The sequence below is a fragment of the Myotis yumanensis genome, unplaced genomic scaffold (genome assembly GCF_028538775.1).
Source record: "Myotis yumanensis isolate MYYU_CA2020_CCGP unplaced genomic scaffold, mMyoYum1.0.hap1 SCAF_11, whole genome shotgun sequence".
NCBI lineage: Eukaryota > Metazoa > Chordata > Mammalia > Chiroptera > Vespertilionidae > Myotis > Myotis yumanensis.
Window position 1 is genome coordinate 42,272,383 of NW_027223762.1, and position 20,888 is coordinate 42,293,270.

At 51.5% G+C, this 20,888-nt stretch overlaps 1 protein-coding gene across 19 annotated transcripts in view; it reads left to right on the plus strand.

Moving 5' to 3' along the window:
- DYSF (dysferlin) overlaps window positions 1–20,888 on the plus strand; it is a 200,321-nt gene that overhangs the window by 51,126 nt on the left and 128,307 nt on the right. For 11 of the 19 annotated variants that reach the window (XM_070429442.1, XM_070429443.1, XM_070429449.1 and 8 more), the window contains exons 6-14: window positions 1,299–1,391; window positions 1,742–1,953; window positions 4,078–4,206; window positions 4,660–4,722; window positions 7,532–7,582; window positions 9,945–9,975; window positions 10,585–10,700; window positions 13,695–13,821; window positions 16,754–16,857. In XM_070429442.1, coding sequence (XP_070285543.1) covers window positions 1,299–1,391; window positions 1,742–1,953; window positions 4,078–4,206; window positions 4,660–4,722; window positions 7,532–7,582; window positions 9,945–9,975; window positions 10,585–10,700; window positions 13,695–13,821; window positions 16,754–16,857 — 926 coding nt within the window. The remainder of the gene's footprint in view (window positions 1–1,298; window positions 1,392–1,741; window positions 1,954–4,077; window positions 4,207–4,659; window positions 4,723–7,531; window positions 7,583–9,944; window positions 9,976–10,584; window positions 10,701–13,694; window positions 13,822–16,753; window positions 16,858–20,888) is intronic. The other 8 variants (XM_070429450.1, XM_070429458.1, XM_070429455.1 and 5 more) reach the window with 1 other exon arrangement.

A 20,888-nucleotide genomic window follows, 5' to 3' on the forward strand; every position in this document is an offset into this window, starting at 1 on the left:
CGGAAGGCGGGAGGCATGCTCCCCAGGTGCCACTCGGGTTAGTGGGAGGACGCGTCCCCCTCCAACGCCCCCACTCGGCTCCAGGGAGGGAGCTGTGCCTGGGTGGGTGCTGTGGTGTAGAGGACATGCCTGTGGGAAGGGGCCTTTTCCCAGGTGATGCCGGAGGCCCCACCCACTCCCCAGAGCCCAGTGCTTCCCTGCCCGGGACCTAGCAGGCCTTTGGTGATGACATGGGACAAAAGGGCTGGAATTTCCTTGAAAGAGCTCTGGGTCGAAGTCAGGGACACGAGTTACAGTCTTACCTTTGACACCCAGTAGCTGTGTGACCTTGGGCTGGCCACTCCCCCTCTCTGGGCCTATAGTTTATCATTTGTGAAAAGAGCAGACACGGAGTCCCACGGTTGCTTCCGCTCGCTCCACTTGCCTCTGCTGGTCTTGTCCAGGGAGGACCCAGGCCGGGGTGGCTGGCTGACAGTCAGGGGCCTGGGTGGCCGGGCCTGCTGGGTGGGCAGGAAGCTACACAGGTGGGCCAGGTGGGGACTCGCCCACGGAAAAGAGTCTACAGCTTCTCTCCTGGTAAAGAGACTTGGAGGCAGACGCAGCACAGCCTGAGCAGCCCCTGTCCCCGTGTGGAGCCCCTGTCCCCGTGTGGAGCCCCTGTCCCCGTGTGGAGCCCTGTCCCCGTGTGGAGCCCCTGTCCCTGTGTGGAGCCCTGTCCCCGTGTGGAGCCCCTGTCCCTGTGTGGAGCCCTGTCCCCGTGTGGAGCGCCTGTCCCTGTGTGGAGCCCTGTCCCCGTGTGGAGCCCCTGTCCCTGTGTGGAGCCCTGTCCCCGTGTGGAGCCCTGTCTCCGGGGGCCCCAGGCCAGTCCGGGAGCCCAGCCCTGTGTGGGCTCTTGGAGAGGGGGTGGCGCAGGCCCATCTCACTGAGGCCTGCCTGTCTGAGCTTGGCGATGGGAGGTCACTCTGGCTGGGGTACAGGTGGAGGGAGGGAGGAGGGGTGCTCCTGGGGACAGAGGGTGGGGAGCCTGCAGGGCCCCGAATGTTCTGGGGCAACTTCTGAGGTGGCTCTGACAGAGGTAGGTTCACACTGCGCAGGGGAGGCTCCCAGAGGTGCCCAGTTCCCGGTCCCGCCTGGAAGGTGGTGAGAGGGACAGTCCCCCCCAGATGTGGCATCTGCTCCTGAGCTTCGTGTGGGGCTGGGGTGGCAGAGGGAGCAGGGTTGGGTGGAGAGGGGAGCTGGCTGGCTTCCCTTACCCACTCCCTCCTCCCCTCCCGGGGCTGTGCCCGCCCACGTGCCAGGTGGGGGACAGAGCCGGGCAGAGACGTGGTCCCTGCTCAGTGACAGCACTGTGGACACAAGATACTCGGGGAAGAAGTGGCTGGCCCCCACGGGTGAGACACAGCCAGGGCTGTCCTGACCCACCCGTTACCCGTAACCATCTCACAGCTGCCGTCGTCAGCTCACGGGCGTGGGCCGCGGTGGCCAGGGGTTCACCCTGCAGGACGGGCGGGGGGCCATTCTCTCTCCTTCCTGTTGACTAACTGGACTGACCGCCCCCACATGTAGCTGCTGGACGCGTCTCTTCTCCTTCCTCATCCATCCTGGCTCATCGATGGGGGAAGGAGAGGGGCTGGGGTGGTGGTGAGTATTGGTGCCATGCCCTGTGGACCCTCCTTTACCTGGCTGGGTCCCCAGGGCAGGGCCGGAGGGACCAGGACTCACTAGCACCCTCTCCTCCCAGACACAGGAGGAGAGGAGGACACCGAGGACCAGGGCCTCACGGGAGATGAGGCAGAGCCCTTCCTGGACCAGACCGGCCCCCCAGACCCCGGGGCTCCTTCCACGCCCAAGAAGCCAGCTTCCCACCCTCCCCCGTACCACCCGGGGAATAAAAGGAAGAGAGGCGCCCCCGCACCCAGGAAGGTGCTGTCGGACAAACCGCAGGACTTCCAGGTAAGGGCCGTCTGCGGCCACAGTCTCCCCTTGAGTGGGCCCACAGCTGTAGTGCCGGTGCCTGCTTGTCTGTCCCAACTCAGGGGAGACCCTAGCAGTGCTCCTGGGGGAAGCCTGGTTTTCCGGGGCCGGGGAAGGTGTGCAACGGGCAGTCACATCATAGGGCCTCAGAATAAGCCTCTGCCCAGCCCTGGCTTTGCTCTTAAAAAGGGGCACGGGGGAGGTACATTGCAGAGATTCAGCGTATCTGTTTGCCAACCAGAGTTTACCTGGCTCGCTAGCTCCTGCTGCTCCAGGTGTGGTCCTTGGGCATGCAGGGCGAGCATCAGCTGAGAAGCTGCCTGGCTATGTTTCCTCTCCCGATATCCATGCCCTTCCTTCGTGCCATGATTTTTCTGAAAGTCTGTGAAATGTGAATTTGTTTAACCTCTTCAGATAATGACACTATTAACCCTTTGACGTATTTTTAATCCAAAAATCCATTCCATTTTATTTGCCTTTTAATTTTGGTCCCTTGTTTATCTGTTTGCTTTTCTACAAAATGTTCCATTTTGATAGAGTTGCACTTAGTGATATTTAACGCTTCAGAACGACTTTTAAAATTAAAAATAGGAAACATCCCGGCCGGCCTGGCTCCGTGGTTGAGCGTCAACCTATGAACTAGGACAGTGACGGCGAACCTTTTGAGCTCGGCGTGTTAGCATTTTGAAAAACCCTAACTTAACTCTGGTGCCGTGTCACATATAGAAATTTTTTGATATTTGCAACCATAATAAAACAATGACTTATATTTTTGATATTTATTTTATATATTTAAATGCCATTTAACAAAGAAAAATCAACCAAAAAAATGAGTTCGCGTGTCACTTTTGACACGCGTGTCATAGGTTCACCATCACTGAACTAGGAGGTCATGGTTTGATTCCCGGTCAGGGCACATACCTGGGTTGCAGGCTTGAACCCCAGTGGGTGACGTGCAGGAGGCAGCCGATCAATGATTCTCTCTCATCACTGATGTTTCTATCTCTCTCTCTCCCTCTCCTTTCCTCTTTGAAATCAATAAAAATAATATTAAAAAATAGGAAACAAATCTTTAGTAAGTGCAACAAATTGTAAAAACATATTTTAGTTTTACATCATAGTAATTTAGGCAAACGTGCCAGCTATCAGCGCTATGTTTGTCTGAGAGACAAAATTCTAACGTATTTTTATTATTCCCAAGACATGTTCTTATTGCCTTTTTTTCCTCCTTAGAAGGTTAATATTTATATTGTAGAAAATTTGGAAAAGACAGCAAAAAGAAGAGAATAAAAACCACTCATCTACCTTTCCATTGTTATTAACATATTCTTCTACAGAATGCTAGTTTAAAAAAAGTTAACCAATCAATACGTAACTACTGATTAGGAATTAGAACCAGTAAACTTTATTTTTCCCATGAAAATTGTTTTAATATTTTAAAATTTCATATTTTTGAAACCTCCGTTTACTTATAGTCAGTGGAGGAAACTCTTAGTTTATTTCTCAGAATGTGAACAGCGTTGCATCTTATAAAGAGCAGAGAGGGGGAGCCTTACTATCTGAGTTCAGGCTCTGAGGGAATTGTCATTGCAGGATGTTCAAGCCACTTAAAAGCATCAGCGTCAAAGGGCCCGAGGTGCCAGCGGCTGCAGGAACCTGGGGAGGGATGCCTGGCCCGGTGCCAGGAATTAATGCCTTAGCTTACCTGGGTGCCTGGCAGCTCTTGTGTGGAAACGTGGGATGTATAGGAGCAAGGGACCTGGGTGGGGACTGTTTTCACAAGGCTTTCCCAAGTCTTTAAGAAAAATACATGTTTTTGTTAATTTCAGAGAGGAAGAGAGAGGGAGAGAGACATAGAGACATCAATGAGGAGAGAGGATCATTGATCAGCTGCCTGGAGATCGAGCCTGTAACCCAGGAATCGAACTGTGATCTCCTGGTTCATAGGCTGATGCTCAACCACTGAGCCACGCCTGCTGGGTTTCTCCTCTTCCTGAGACCTGCAGTGAGGATGGTCCCCGAGATTTCTGATTTTTTTTTTGTGGCGGGGAGGAGTGGGATGTGTGTGTTTCTGACCACTTCTGCTTTCCTCTTGGCTTTCAGATCAGGGTCCAGGTGATCGAGGGGCGCCAGCTGCCAGGGGTGAACATCAAGCCTGTGGTCAAGGTCACTGCCGCTGGGCAGACCAGGCGGACGCGGATCCACAAGGGAAACAGCCCCCTCTTCAATGAGGTGGGAGGCAATGGGGTTAGGGCTGGGGCCCTGGTGGGCTCTGATAGGGAGCACACAGCAGACGCCCGCCCGGCAAGCCCCTCGGTGTTACGTAGGCGCTGACTTTGGGTGGAGAGATGTGCCACCAAAGGTGTGAACAGGCTGTTTGAGGAACTGGAGAGATGGTTTTAGCTCGTGTTCTTGCCCTGGGCTCCCACAGCTCCACATCCCGGTCATCCTGTAGGGCCAGCCCCTCACCCTGCCCCTGAGATGACGACCTCTGTGGAGTCAGGGGAGGATCTTCCCAGAATCTGTCAGGTCCCAGAGCTCAGTGCCGGCTGAGCTCATTCCACGGTTTCCAGTTTCCGTGTGGACCAGCCCGAGTGCTGTGGTGGGCGGTTGACTCTCTCCCCGGCCTGGGGGCCTGGGCATCGGCAGACACTCACTCGTCTCCCTTCTGCCCTGAACCAACAGACTCTGTTCTTCAACGTGTTTGACTCTCCAGCGGAGCTGTTCGATGAGCCCATCTTCATCACGGTACGTTTGGGTGACCAGAGGTCCTCTGTGGGCTGTGTACACGCACATGCCCGTCACCCATGCACGTGTGTGACAGAGAAGCCTCGAAGCCCAGGGCATGAGTGCTGTCAGAGGCTCACCCCAAGGCTGCTGGTCACGGAAATGCCTCCAGCAGTTCAGATGGAGGCAGCAGCTGAGAGGGGAGAGCCTGCTGCTCAGCACCCCCAGGTGTCCCGGGTCAGGGTCCTGAAATCATTCTTGTAGCGGGAACATTGATTTTCATCTTATACTAGAGGCGCGGGTAGGGTCCCTAAGCCTGGCCAGTGATCAGGGCCGATCTGTGGGGTGATCAGGGGGCCCCCACTGGCACCTGCCTTGGCCAGCCTGATGCTGCCCACTCCCTGGTCCTACCCCTGCCCCCACCCCCCTGCTGCCACCAGCACTGCAGGGGCGATTGGGCGTGGGGGGACTCCCCCTGGCACCCACCTTGGCTAGCCTGGGGCCTGTGGGCAACTCCTGCGTTGAGCATCTGCCCCCTGGTGGTCAGTGTGTGTCATAGCGACCTGTCGTTTGGTTGATTTGCATATTAGGCTTTTATTATATAGGATTGTTTGTCCATGTGCCATTTCTTTTTTCTTTTTTTTTTTTAAATCTTTATTGTTCAGATTATTACATTTGTTCCTCTTTTTTCCCCCCATAACTCCCCTCCTTCCAGCTCCCACCCCACCCTCCACCCTCACTCCCCACCCACTGAGTTCATCCATAGGTGCATGATTTTTGTCCAGTCTCTTCCCGAATCTCCCATTCCCCTTTCCCCCCCAAGAATAGTCAGTCCATTCCCTTTCTATGTCCCTGATTCATTATAGTCACCAGTTCATTCTGTACATCAGGTTATTTATTCACTTGATTCTTAGATTCATTTGTTGATAGATGCATATTTGTTGTTCATAATTTGTATCTTTACCTTTTTCTTCTTCCTCTTCTTAAAGGATACCTGTCAGCATTTCATATAATACTGGTTTGGCGGTGATGAACTCCTTTAGTTTTTCCTTATCTGTGAAGCTCTTTATCTGACCTTCAATTCTGAATGATAGCTTTGCTGGATAAAGTAATCTTGGTTGTAGGTTCTTGGTATTCAGCACTTTGAATATTTCTTGCCATTCCCTTCTGGCCTGCAAAGTTTCTGTTGAGAAATCAGCTGACAGTCGTATGGGTATTCCCTTGTAGGTAATTGAGCCTCTTTCTCTTGCTGCTTTTAAGATTTTCTCTTTGTCTTTTGCTCTTGGCATTTTAATGATGATGTGTCTTGGTGTGGTCCTCTTTGGATTCCTTTTGTTTGGGGTTCTCTTCGCTTCTTGGACCTGTAAGTCCATTTCTTTCACTAGGTGGGGGAAGTTTTCTGCCATTATTTCTTGAAATAGGTTTTCAATATCTTGCTGTCTCTCATCTTCTGGGACTCCAATGACTCTGATATTAGTTCGCTTAAAGCTGTCCCAGAGGCTCCTTACGCTGTCTTCACACTTTTGGATTCCTTTTTCATTATGCTTTTCCAATTGGGTGTTTTTTGTCGAATCTTTGGTTTGATTCTTGCACTCCTTTGGTCTGCTATTGGGTATAATATTCTTTATTTCAGTCCGTGTATGCTTACTTTCTAATTTCTTTATCGTAGCATCGAGGGTCTCATTAGTTTTCGTGAGGCTCTGCACAAATTTATGGCAAGCCCTCAAAATTGCGATTCTTAGCTCCATATCCTCCATTTCTGTCATGTTTTTTTGTCTCCGCATCTTTTATGCTTTCTTGGTGCACCCCCTTGTGGTCTCTGTGCGCAGTCTTGTTCTAGCGAAGCCTTAATTGTTGTAGTTAACACTAGAGGGATTTGACCATCAGGCCGACTGGCGGTGGAAATCAGCTGTGGGAAAACTTCAGTCCTCAGGGGAGGTGCTAGTCCAGCCCTTGCCTGAGGCGATCGGCAAATGGTTGTGCGCAGGGTTTGGGCGGGGCGGGCTCAACAGGGCGGGGGGAGGGAGCAGCTATGGCCACTCTCAGTCCGTCCCCAGGGGCTCTGCCTCTCTGTCCCAGCAATCGCTGCAAACCTCGGAGGGGCCGTAGCCAGACAGTCCCGCTTCTCCCGTTTGAGTCTGGGTCCCTAGAGACTCGCCCGGATCTGTAGCCCAGAGTCTGAGATTCGCTCCTAATTGAAAACGACAATCGCGCCCTCAGCCGCCAGCCCGCTTTGCGCGCGCACCCTCACCACCGCACCGCCGTACCTTTAAATTTTCCACACTGCGCCTCCGCTGAGCGTTGGAATGCTGTTGTTCTTGCTTCTAGTTGAAGAGACTCTCCTCAGCCAGCCTTCCCGTGGTTCTGGTTGATGTCCGCTCCGACTTTTAGTTGTATTTTTGAAGTGGTTGTCCACGGCGGCAGTCTCTGGTGTTTTACCTATGCCGCCATCTTCGATTCTCTCCCATGTGCCATTTCTGGCCAAGATTTCTTCCTCTGGGCCCTGACAGCTCCTTTCTCCTTTCCTCTAAAAGACAATATAGTTTAGTGGTTAAAATTATAGGCTCTGGAGCCAAACTGCGTTCTCACCCTGCTGCTGCCATTTAGGAGTTGTGTGATTCTGTACAAGTCTTGTAATCTCTCTTTCTTTGCCTCTGTTTCTTCATCTGTGAAATGGGGAGAATAATAGCACCTATGCAAGGGTTCTTGTGCAGGTTAAACATGGCTTAGCACAATCTCTGGAGTAGAGTGCCGGGGGAAGATCTATTGGGCTGGACCCTGTCTGGGCCAACATTTACTCATGAGAGTTTTAATTTATCTTTCCCTCCAGGTGGTGGACTCCCGCTCCCGCAGGACTGACGCTCTCATCGGGGAGTTCCGGGTAATGGTTTATTTTCTTTGCAAGCAGCCAGTTCTCGCGTATCCGTGTTAGTGGAGGCTCTGTGGGTAATGTGCCAGGGTTGGCACTTCAGAAATCCTGTCTTGGTCGGTGTTGGCAAAATAGAATGAACAAAACAGGGTCTCCCGGCCCGGAAATCCTCTCCACAGAGGTAGGAGGGAGAGAGCACTGTGTGACCGAGGAATCATTGAACCAGAGTGCGGTGTGCGTCCCCGGCACTCCCGAGAGGCTGAAGGGCAGAAGTCTTTTCACGTCGTGTCCATCCGGCAGAACCCAACCCCCACAGGTTCTCAAGATGGACAGTCACTCGTCCTCCAGTGAGTGGGCCTGACAGCACGGTCACACGTCGCCCGTCCTCACGCGACCTGGTCCTCGGGGTGACCGTCTGTGTTGTTAGTTGACTTTATCCAGAGGGAACAGAAAACAAGCTCACGTTTTCAGGAGAGGAGGTACTTTACCCCTCGGAGCAAGGCAGGCCCTGAAGTTAGGCCCCTCCCTCCTCACAGAGATGGGGAGAACCTGGGGGGAGATGCGTCTGGGTCACAAAACTGAGGAAAGGCTTATTTAGTTTCTAAAAAGATCCATTTCGCCCCGGCTGGTTTAGCTCAGTGGATAGAGTGTCGGCCTGTGGACGGAAGGGTCCCGGGTTCGATTCCAGCCAAAAGCACATGCCCGAGTTACAGGCCTGATCCCCAATAGGGGGCATGCAGGAGGCAGCCGATCAATGATTCTCTCTCATCATTGATGTTTCTCTCTCTCTCTCCCTCTCCCTTCCTCTCTAAAATCAATACAAATATAAAAAAATTAAAAAATTAAAAAAAATGATTCATTTCAAAGAAAGAGAAAATACTTAACATTTGCAAGTTGTTAAGGTAAATGTTCTGCCAAAAAGAGGGAAGAGAAGTCTCTTCCCTTATTTCTGTTAGGGGAGTTCAGCTTCTTATTTTTAACTTGTATTTGTCCTGACACCTGGACAGGCAGCGTGTAATTCGAGTTTCGGCAGCTCTCCTCCTGGTTCTGACCATCAGGGCCAGTGAGACGCCGGTGCTCTGTGCCGGGGCTCACGTCACCCAGGGCTGGGAGTGGACCCCAGGTGTGCAGCGAGGCACTCGGGTGGGCAGTGGGGAGCGAGGGGAGCCTGCCCCCTCCCTTATTTGTCTCAAACAGTGCAGAAGTGAACAGGCCCTTGTGGAGAACTGAGAAACATACAATTCAGCTCAGAGAATTGCTTTCACAGGCTACACACAGGGAAGGCAGCGAGCCATGGAGACCTCCCTGAATGCTGTTGTAATGTAATTCTTACTGATTTCCTCATGTTTGAGTCTTCAAGCATTTATCAAATGGGAAGAAAGGGCACAGCTTACTTTAACCTCCTCTGCTATCCAAATAAAACGTGACCCCTTTCCTCTGGGAATTAAGTCACCAGGTGGAACACTACATCTTTCTTCCTGGGGAGGCAGTTTTCAGAGGCATGGGCTCCAGCCTGTCGTTCTGTGACAAATGGGTCTTCATTATATTTGGAGTCGCTAATCTTTGAAACACTTCTTGTCCTGAGAACCCAACAGTTAAGGTAAAACACTATTTTTTTCTAATGATAAAAGTAATCCATGATTTAAGAAAATATTTCTCAGAACAGCTTTAGGTTCATGGCAAAGCTGAGAGGACAGTACAGTGTTCCCACATATCCCCGTTCCTCCCCCCAGTTTCCCCACCATCAACATCACCCTCATCTATTATTTTTTTTTTACAGAAAGTTATAAAATACAGGAAAGAACAAAAATAAAATAAAACCCACCCAAATTTACCACCCAGAAAGAGCACAGTTACAGCTGTATTTCCTTTCCTCTTTCTTTTCTATGCACGTATATACTTGACCAAACTTTAATAAAAATAAATTCCACTTTTGACCTGACCAGTGTAGATCAGTGGTTAGAGCATGGGCTCATGCAAGGCTGGGTTGTGGGTTCGATTCCTAGTCTGGGTTAGGGCGCCTGTGGGAGGCAGCCAGTTGATATATCTCCCCCTTTCTCTCAAAATCAGTGGGAAAGACATCCTTGGGTGAGGATTAGCAACAACAACAACAAAATATTCCGCTTTCTTCCTTCTCATGTATTATCAAAGGAGGAACATCTCCCCATGTCTCCATATGTTCTTCAAAACATGATGTTTTCTGATGGTCCAACTGGCTTTATTAAGCGATTCACGAATCGCCAGCATCCCGTCCAGCTACCAGAAGGGCAGTCCCTTCAGAACACGATTTTTCATGGGCTGATGTGATGCACCACACTTTATGTTACACTCCAGGGGCAAGAGTTTGATGTGTGTTCTCTCTGTTTAATTTCAGATAGATGTGGGTGCCGTCTACAGAGAGCCCCGTGAGTCACCTTCTCGTCCCCTTGGCCATGTCCTTGCATTTTGGTCTGGAGGCTGCTTGGGGGACACCCAGTTTCCTCCTGGGGGGGTTTTAGGATGTAGAGTTGGAGTTAGGTCCTGGGGGTTTTAAGATGTGGAGGTGAGAGCTGCAGGAGTGAGGGAGGGCAGGCTTCCACCTTCCAGGAGGAACAGGCCCCCCAGGGAGATCCAGCCCTCACGAGGGTCTCAGCGGGTCAGCCAGGGATGCTCATTCTGGAAGGCCCCAAGCAAAGGCAGCTGGAGGCGGGGGTCACCTTGGACAGGGGTGGGTCGGGTCATTTGGGTGACACGTCTAGCATTTCCCCACAGCCAGGTTTCTGCCCCGGTCACTTCCTGAGTGAGGGGAGAGGTAAATGGCGCCGAGTCTGGCTTTGGGGTTCCTGTTAACATTTCTGACTCCAACCTACTTGCACACTCCAAGCACCTTTTATTCTACAAGTTGAGTCCTGCCCCCTGTCCAGTGGACGGGTCCTTTATCTCACCCACGTGTAGTCCGCCCTCGGCTCCCGGTTGTGGTTGCAGACCTGGGTCCTCCCAATTCCGTGATCACCCACGGACGTTGTTTCCCGTAGGACACGCCTATCTCAGGAAGTGGCTGCTGCTCTCAGACCCTGATGATTTCTCCGCTGGGGCCAGAGGCTACCTGAAAGCAAGCCTGTGTGTGCTGGGGCCTGGAAACGAAGCGCCTGTGAGTCCATGTCCCTGTCCTCCTCACAGCACCTTACCTGGTAGCGGAGGACCAACCAACAAACCAACAAACAAACAAACAAGCAACTTCCGTCCTTCTGCTTTAAGAGAACACACAGTAATTATGAGAAATGTAGACTACGTGGAAAAGTCTAAGTAAAAAACGAATCACTCATAATTCTACCACTCAGCGAGAACTGTTATTAATATCTCTCTGCATATCCTCTCAGAAGGATATACATTCGTATTTTATTCTCTTAATACTTTTTGTTTGAGGTCTAATTGACATGTAACATGTTAGTTTCATGTTATATGTTATACTGATTCGATATTTGTATATATTGTGAAATGATCACCACAAAAAGTCTAGTTACATCTGTCACCTCACATAGTTACAAAAAAAATCTTTTTTCTTGTGGTGATAACTTTTAAGATCTAGTCTATTAGCAACTTCCCGATATGCAATTTTACATTAACTATAGTCGCCATGCTGCATCTTATGTCCCCATGACTTACCGCTGGAAGTTTGTACCTCTTGACCATCTTCCCATTCCCTCCACTCTTCCCTCCTCCCTGTCTCTGGCAATCATCTGTCTTTTGCATATTTTTCTTCTTTGCAGATGTGAGATCATTTCAGGAAGAACAGTTATACGTTGGAGGTGGTAGAAGGAGAAAGGGTGTAGAGTTGGGGAGATAGCAGCATCATTGTGTGTCTGGAGAGAGGAGAAAACGTTTGGAGTAGTAGTTGTGGGAGAGAAATGAGGTGTTCATTAGATATAAACGGAGGGTTTCTGGACCCACTCTGGGTTGGGGACTTTGTGGCACAGCCTCATGATGCTCAGTGGCCCAGAGCAGACCTGGAGGTGGATGGTGGAGGTGGCAGGCGTGGCTTAGGCAGGCTGGTGGAGGCACAGGGCCGAGGTGGCCAGGGCATCGGGGCAGGGAGGATGCAGAAGGACGGGGCCTAGAGCTGATGCAGAGGACAGATAATACGGAATGCACACTATTGAGCGCCTGCTGTGTGCCCCGCTGTGTGCTGGTGTCTCGCTCTGTGAGGGGTTGGAGGAGGTGGATAGCTTGCAAGCTGTCTTCTGAGAGGGGTGTCAGTGGTCAAGGTTTTGCTGGAGGAGTGGTTCTGTGTGGTTGGAAGTTGGAGATGGGGCCATGCCTCTAGCAGCTGAAGGGGACAGGAGATGAAGACGCTGTTGGTGGAGGACAAGGAGCTGTGCTGGCGAATGGCTTGTCCATATGTGGATTCCCTGATGGGAGAATTGGAACTCAGATAGGCAAACGGTGGGGCCGGCGCTGCAGTCATCCAGGCAAGGCGAGCACAGGGCCTGGGCTTGACTGTGACAGCAGTGAGAGCCGTGGGGGAGAGGTGCATGTGGGTGGTGCGGACTTCCGGGAGGGAGAGATGGAGGGGGGAGCGGGGCAGCTGCCAGGGGTGGCCCTGTCTTTGCAGCTGAGCTGGCCAGGAGGAGTGGGAGAGTCAGGAGGAGGGACGCGATCCCCAGGGTAGGGGTGGTGGGAGGTGGGGTTTCCCAGGGAAAGCCTCATATCATGGTGGAGGCTGAGGGCAAGTCCCATGAGGATGTCAAGGAGGAGGAGCTGGCTGGTGACAAGAGCTCAAGCACCCACAGTGGAAAGTTTAGGGGAGGGAGAATGCAGGGTGCTGTGCCGAGGGCCGATGGAGGTCAGGTAGACAGCCCCACCCCCGGGCGCCGGTCCCTGCTCTCTCACCCCGTGCACTCCAGCCCTGTCCCTCTGTCACCCGGCTCTCCGCCATTGTGTTTCTTGCTCCTTCTATGGGGCATCTCCGAATCTGTTATCCTCTTGTAAAACAACGCTTCCTCCTCTTCCTAGTACCTGGAGCCTTGTTTTTCCCCTGAGGAAGTCACTCCTTTTAGAACCAGCTCAGAAGGAGGCCCCTGCTTTCGGCTCCGGCTCTCCCCAGGCCTCTGGGATTGGAGAGCAGCTGCCTCTGGTCCTCACCGCAGTGCCCTGCGGGTGCCAGCAGCCTTTCCCAGCCCCAGCGCTGCCTCCTCCTGCAGCGGCTGCTTCCCTGGCTTCTTCCCCCTCTGTGGGTCCTCTGGGCTGTGACCTGCCCTGCAGAGCTGGCCCCGGAGGGTCCTTGTGTGTGGATTCCTGTCTTTGCCACGAAGTGTGACGTGTCCTCATGGACGAGCCATCAACATCTGATCTTCTTTTAAGATCGGAGCTCGGGAGTCCCTCTCCCCACCAGTCTCTTTCCGCCTCTCTCCCTGCCTTACCAGCTGGGTGACAGCTCTTCCTCATTGGGGTGACAGCCCCCTATCCCTCTCAGTTTCCCAGTCCATCAGCTCCCCCTTGCCACACTCTCCCCTCTCCCCATGACCCTAATTCTCACTGTGTGCTTACTAACCCCTGGGTCTCCCACATACCTCCTGTCCCCCACTGTCCCTACCACACACTGTCCACTCCACTCTGTGGTCAGTTTGGGTGGCAGAAGTCACCCGGAGGTGCTGGTTGCCACGGGTGCTGCCACGGGTGCAGTTTATTCCTTATCTCATTCCCCACAGCGGCTGTTTCTAAACGTGTCTCTCTCCTGAGCTCCACCCTTAGGCTCCCTCGGGGAGTCAGAGTGGCACAGTGTGAGAGCCCTGGCTGCTGACCGACCCTCCCTTCCATCTCCACTCGTCTCATGCCATCCCCCCGCTCCCCCCGCCCCCCCCGCCCCCCCCCTCCCCCCCCCGCCCCCCCCCCCCTCCCCCCCTCCGCTGGGCCCTGTGCCGTGTCCTCTGCCACCTGGTCCCACCTTCTCTTCCTGGTCTCTTTTCTTGTTATTGTCTCCACTTCCCAGAGGGGGAAGTGAGCCCCAGGTGAGGAACCTGTCTGGGGTCCGCGCTGGTGAGCTGCCAGTGCGGCCTGCCTCTCTTCAGAACGCACCCTTTCGCCGGTGTTGGTTGAGGAAGGGAAACGTCGTTGAGTCAGGAATCACATTTGGTTTGCGTTGTAGCTGGAGAGAAAGGACCCCTCGGAAGACAAGGAGGACATCGAAGGCAACCTGCTCCGGCCGACCGGCGTGGCCCTCCGAGGGGCACACTTCTGCCTGAAGATCTTCAGGGCCGAGGACTTACCGCAGAGTGAGTGTGGGCCTTCCCTGGGACCGAAGGCCTGGACCGGTGGGGACCCGCTGGGCCGCATCAGCTCCCCGGGGAATGGATGGAGGGGCTGCCCCTCCGCTCTCGCCCTGCCTCCCGTCAGCCTGGAGTCCTCACTCCCGGAATCCGCTATCCGTGGTCGGCAAACTGCGGCTCGTGAGCCACATGCGGCTCTTTGGCCCCTTGAATGTGGCTCTTCCTAAGCCTTAGGAGTACCCTAATTAAGTTAATAACAGTGTACCTACTTATATAGTTTAAGTTTAAAAAATTTGGCTCTCAAAAGAAATTTCAATCGTACTGTTGATATTTGGATCTGTTGACTAATGAGTTCGCCGACCACTGTGCTAGATCAGTGCCTGTCACTCTGCGCTGTCCTCCGGGGAAGCCCCAACCCCTCTCTGGGTTTCCCGAGGGTTTTTATTGTTCTTAACAGAGAAGCAGTCATAATGAATGAAAAGACATGTAAGTGCTGGTGGAGTCACAGAGATGCCAGACATCTTGAGACGAATATCTGCCCTGGGCTCCATTTCCCATCCCCTCAGCCTGGTCTGGCTGTGTGGCCTCTGTGGACCCATTTCCTGGTTCTCACCAGGGAGTCAGCACCATTGGACTCTGTTCTGTGCTCAGGGCTGGATCTCACTGATTTTCTTTCCTCTTTGAGGAAGCCCAGCCTGCAAGTTGGCAGACCCTGGTCTGGGGAGGCAGACACTGACGTGCTGGGAGAGCTCAGTGTCTCTGCGGGTGAAGGATGAGCACCGGGTTTGCCTCCGACTGTCCTGGGTTAACCCTGAAAGTCCTGTGTCCCGGGCAGCCACTCGGTCTCCGGCACTGGAGCAGTGGGTCATCTTGGTGTGGCCGTGCCCTCCTCCTCCCAGGAAGGCCACTGTGGCCACTGCCTGGCTTCTCACCGTGGCTAGCCCTGTATTGGCCCCATCCGTGTGCTCAGTAAATGGCGGGGGGATTACAGCAGGTCCTCGAACGTCATTTTGTTCAACATCTTTTGTTATAATGCTGATGCGATGCCATACGAACTTAACTCTTGTTTATATCAATTGGTTTATGATAAAATTGGTTGCATATGTATTGGTTCCCTTAAAGTCACAGAACCTATTGATGACCTCAAGTGAGGACTTACTGTAGCTATCCTGAATATTCTAGAGCTGTGGGTGCTAGGATCACCAGGGGAGCTTTAACGTAGGGATGCCTGGGCCACACCTTTGGTGGTTCAGATCGACTTGGTTTGGGGTAAGGTTCAAACATTGGTCGTTTTTATTTTTATTTTATTTATTTTTGTTAGTTCTCACCTGAGGATATTTTTCCATTGATTTTAGAGGGGGTGGAAGGGAGGGAAGGGGAGGGAGGGAGAGAGAAAGAGAAACATGAATGTGAGAGACACACATTGATTGGTTGCCTCCCACATGTGCCCCGGGGGTGGGGGATTAAATCTGCACCCAGCTCCCTGCCCTTGACCGGGAATTTAACCTGTGACAACGTTGGTGTGCGGGGGTGATGCTCTAACCACTGAACCACCGGCCAGGGCCTCATTGGTAATTGTTGAAGGCTCCTGAAGTGGTTCAGCTGTTCTGTGGGCTGTGAGCCGCTGCTTCCAGTGTGCGTTGGTGGCATATGAGCCAGTTGTAGTTCATAAGTCAGTGAGAACATTTGCTACTTGGGTCTCTGTTTACAAGTTTTGCGTAAAGCTAATTGAGGGTTTCTGCTTTGACTAATGACAGCAATAAATGAAATGGGTTCCTTCTGTACAGGTTTATTTGAACCAAAATCATGGGGAAAGCCTTTAAATATATAATGGGTAGTAAATGGTCATTAAAATACATGCTTAGCCCTGGCTGATGTGCTAAGTGGTTAGAGAATCAGCCTGCAAACCAAAGGGTCTTGGATCCGATTCTGGTCCAGGGAACGTACCTGGGTTGTAGGTTCCCCGGCCCGGTTGGGGGAGTGTGGGTAGCTCTCTCACATCGATGTGTCTCTCTCTCCTCCCCCCTCCCTTCCACTCTCCCTAAAATCAATGGAAAAAATATCCTCCAGTGAGGATTAACAACAATAACAAAAAATATGTGCTTAAAAACATTCTGCACTTACTGGTTAAACTATGCAGAGTGAAGCTGGTGAGATTCCGAAAGGGGGTTGGGGAAATGGAAATGTTTGCTTTGCTGAAAGTGAAGGTGCTCTATGTTTAATTCTCTGCAATGTTGTTTAACTATAAATAAAACAAAATAGGTGGGTATATAGAATATAAATGTTAATTGTTATCTGTTGTAGTCATGTAGACATTAGCAAGACTATGATCTTTAACTGTCAATTTCCTCTCTCATTCATATACATTATAGATAACACATCCATATGCATACATTCACAAATACACATCTCTCTCTCTCTCTCTCTCTCTCTCTCTCTACATACATATGTAAACATGGCTAATTTAGTAAAATATTGATTTGAAGCAACATAGATAAAAAATTCATAAAAACCCCAGGGTTGACTTGTTGGTTAACCTTAGGTAAATCACGGAGCTAATGGATGTAAAGAAAAATGTCAAAAGGATGCCAATAATGGGATATTATTATAACAACTTCCAGTCCTTTTCCGGAAGTTTACTGCCCTCACTGATGTAGCTTTCTAACACATCAATTGGTGGGCCTTTTCTGAAAGATGCTGAGGGGTGGGGTGGTGGTGTTAGTGAGCAAGTTGGGCGGGGCGGGGGGGGGGGCCTGGGTGAGGAAGTATTTCAGGGGATCCTCCCTCCTGGACGCCCTCACTCCCGGAGTCCCTGGGCTGAGCGGGCGCCTCAGCGTCTCTCTCTTTGCCAAGAGCACCTGGAGACTGGCAGGCAGAAGGCCCGGGTTTTGGAGGCGGGGCAGCAGGTGGGCAGTGACCAGCGTGTCCTTCTCTCTAGTGGACGATGCCGTGATGGACAACGTGAAGCAGCTCTTCGGCTTTGACAGCAACAAGAAGAACTTGGTGGATCCCTTCATGGAGGTCAGCTTCGCAGGGAAAATGGTAAGGAGCAAAGAAGCGGGAGGATGCTCTGGGAGGGCAGAGCATGGGGCAGAGTGAGGTGCAGGCGTGCTGCCCTTGGCCACGCCCAGCAGAGGCGCGTGCGCACAGGTGAGGCTGATAGTGCTGCCCTTGGCCACGCCCAGCAGAGGCGCGTGCGCACAGGTGAGGCTGGTAGTGCTGCCCGTGGCCACGCCCAGCAGAGGCGCGTGCGCGCACAGGTGAGGCTGGTAGTGCTGCCCTTGGCCACGCCCAGCAGAGGCGCGTGCGCACAGGTGAGGTGTGCGTGGGACTCCAGAGGAGACACTGGCCTAGGCCTAGCTCTCGGGGCAGCAGCACGCATGTGGATGGATGCGCTTGGGTCTCTGGGATTGACACATGTTTGTGGATGGACACGGAGCAGGCAGATGGATAGTGGGTGGATACGAGACTATTTGGAGAGAAATGAAGCAATTGCATAAAAACTAGATGTGAAGGCGTAAAGATAGGGAAACTAAAAACTATGTAATAAAGACATAATGGTTATTTTTAAAAATTTGTGGTGGGAGTTGGGCAGCCCACCTTCCTGCCCAGAGGCAGGCTTGTTGCTCTAGTCCCTGTTGATTTCTGCTCCATCCCGCCTCACCTAGGATGGAGTCCCCCAGCATCTGTCTGCCCAGCCTACAGGCTCTCCTTGGCCATGCCCAGCCTTCAGATGGCCCTTCTCCACAGGAGGACTCCCACTTGTTTAACCGTGACCTTCCCTTCACCCCTAGGCCTGCAGGGCCCTTTCTGTACATTTCTACCTACTGCCTCTTGGGCCCTTTCAAAGAGTCATCTTCTGCCTCATCCTGCCCACGTTTGGGAGTCTCCATCCTCCCCGGGTACCGCCATCGAAGGCAGAACACATGGGCCTGCATCAGTTCTTCCCCCGTTTAAGCCTTTGCTACACCAAATATGCCTCCCCTGGCCCTGACTTCAAACATGTTTTGAGGCCCATCCCTTCTCTCTGCCCCACAGCTCACTGTGGGTCCTTACCCAAATGCAGTTTGGTTTGGGCTTGGGGTCAGGGTCTGATGCCCTCTTCCGGCCTTCAGGGGCACTGGGGCAAGAAGGCAGGAAGGAAGCAGGAAGGCTTGCTGGACAGTCTTGCAGGACACTTCATCTAAGGACTGGGACCAATTTTTCCAGTTAGATGGATCAGAAAGTCCTGAGATGGTTTTATTCCACATTCCCAGGGAGGGTAGGATGCTCTGATGATGGTTATAGCCAAGACCAACCTGACTTTGGCTCCTGGCTGCTCCTGGGTCCCTGTCAGTCCCTCTGTCACCCTAGGTCTTCTCCTGTCCTGGGATGCCCTTGGCTGGCCCTGGGCTCTTTTTCTAGGCAGGAGCAAATGTCTGAGGGTGGTGATGGAGGTAGGGAACCTGGTGTAGGAAAAGCCGATTGGTGGCTGGGCTGGTGTGAGAAGCTGCACCCTCCACTCTCCCTCTAGAACAGCGGTTCTCAATCTTCTGGCCCTTTAAATACAGTTCCTCATGTGACCCAACCATAACATTATTTTCGTTGCTTCTTCATAACTGTAATGTTGCTACTGTTATGAATCATAATGTAAATATCTGATATGCAGGATGGTCTTAGGCGACCTCTGTGAAAGGGTGGTTCGACCGCCAAAGGGGTCGCGACCCACAGGTTGAGAACCGCTGCTCTAGAAGGAAGGGGTTTATCATGGAGGAGCCAGTTGAGACCTTCCCTCTTGAAAGCTTTAGCCTGGGAGTCCCCAGGCCTCTGTGCCCCTCTCTCCCCACCTCGTCATGGCCTCCCCCACACTCTCTGCTCCCTTCACTGCCTGTCTCATTCTGCCTGCCTCTCTCTCTCAGTCAGCTTGTGTGTCACTTTTTCTCATTGATTACAGCCTAATCTGAGCAGACCTGGGGTTTTGTCCTCTCTGTGTACCCACCCACCTCAGCCGGGTACTCTTTGCATTTCCTCTTATAGACACTTGATGGCACTATTATCTAAGATGTGAAGCTTACCTGATTTGGCTGAGCTACTTATTAGGGGAGTATGAGAGAGATAGATATAGAGATAGAGATAGAGTTAGAGATAGAGATAAAGATAGAGATAGAGATAGATGTGTGTGTGTGTGTGTGTGTGTGTGTGTGTGTGTAGATACTTGGATGTCAGAGCAGGAAACTTTAAAACAACCTTTTTTTTTCTAAATGCAAGAATAGTACTTATTAATTGTAAAAAAAAAAGTGAAAATAATCAGAGAAATCCAAGGAAAACCAACAAAAGAATAACCGTATTTCTGTACCCTCGGTACCCTGGGGACAACTATTGTTAACATTGTGCCATGTTTTCCTCTCTGCAGTTCTCACTCCTCCTGTTGGCTTCACCCCCACTCCATCCCCAGAAAAAAATTAGATCCAGTTACAGATGATTTTCATTATTTGCAGATTCCGTATTTGCAAGTTCACCTTCTCGCTAAAATGTATTTGTAACTGCAAAGCCAGTACTCACGGTGCTTGCGTGATGGTTTGTGCACGGGTGCCGGTGGCGAGGACTGGGAGCTGGCTGGCTTGCACGTTGCCAGCCGAGTTGGAGCAATGGGACGCTCAGCTCTCAGCCTGTAAAAAGTGTCCCTTTCTTGATCTCCTTGGTGTCACGTTTTCCGCATGTTATTGGCGATTTCACTGTTTAAAACAGTCCCAGGCGAGTGCGGAATTGCTTTCCTAAGTGCAGGAAGGCTGTGACATGCCTCCTGGAGAAAATCTATGTTAGCAATGCTTCATGCCAGCAGGAGGGATCGTGCTGTTGACCATGAATTCAACGTTAATGAATCAACAAGATTTATTAAATAAGGTGTCTTTAAACAGAAACACGTGTAACACAAAGTTATGAATTGATTGGTTGACAAAAATGTTGTGACAGAGGCTGGCAGGAGCCAAACCCTGTGTTTCCCCCTGGAGCAGTGGGTCAGCACTCGCTGACTCTGTGTTCTTGGTGAACTAAAGAACGCGCAACTACCACCCATAGGGAGAATCAGTGGTACCTGTGCAGTCTGGGACACTGCTTTTCTCATCTCGCATTTCCTTAGGTTACTAAATAGCCTTTGAAAACAATTCCTTAATGACTGCATACTGTTCCATTAAGTGAATGTAACATAATAGTAACCTATTTTTGGGTAATTTTTGTTGCTGTAGTTTTCCTTTTTTATGAGCAATGCTGTGACAAGTCCGTGTACTGGAATCTTTGTCCACACTCTGATTGCTCTTCCATAGGGAAGTTTCGAGACCCAGGTCAGAAGGCATGCTTATTTTTAAGTATTTGATAAAAGTGGCCAAGTAGCCCTCCGGAAAGTTTGTACTAATTATACTCCCTCATCCAGTAAAAGAGGTTGTTTTTATTTTATTTTATTTATTTATTTATTTAATATATTTTTTATTAAGATATTACATATGTGTCCTTATCCCCACGTTATCCCCTACCCCCCCGGCTCATGCCCTCACCCCACCGTTGTCTGTGTCCATTGGTTAGGCCTATATGCTTGCATATAAGTCCTTTGGTTGATCTCTCCCTCTTACCCCCACCCTCCCCTACCTTCCCTCCAAGGCCCGACAGTCCAATCAATGCCTCTCCGTTTCTAGATCAGTCCTTTTTTTTTTTTTTTTTTTTTTTTAAGGCTGAGAGGAGTGAAGGAGGAGGAGAAGCTTGGTGCTGCCTTGGCTGAGTGTGTGGGGAGTGGAGAGGGTGCGGGAAGGATGTTGGGGACTTGAGGACCAGAGGCAGTGCTGGCCTGGATGCGGCCATGGGGTCGGCTGTTATCCCATTGGCTTCCTCAGTGGCAGCAAGGGCAGCCAGGTGGAAGCGCTTCCCTTGCTGTGGCGGAGGTCTGCCACTTCCTGCATCGCTCCTGGGAGGGTAGGGTCAAACCTGGGCCTCTTGCTCCAGGGAGCTGAGGCACCATGCTGGCACGTCTCTCAGCTGTGGCTGGTTAGAGAGTCCTTTCTTTTCCTTTTAAAATTTTGTTCATCTAACTTTTGAATTAGGTA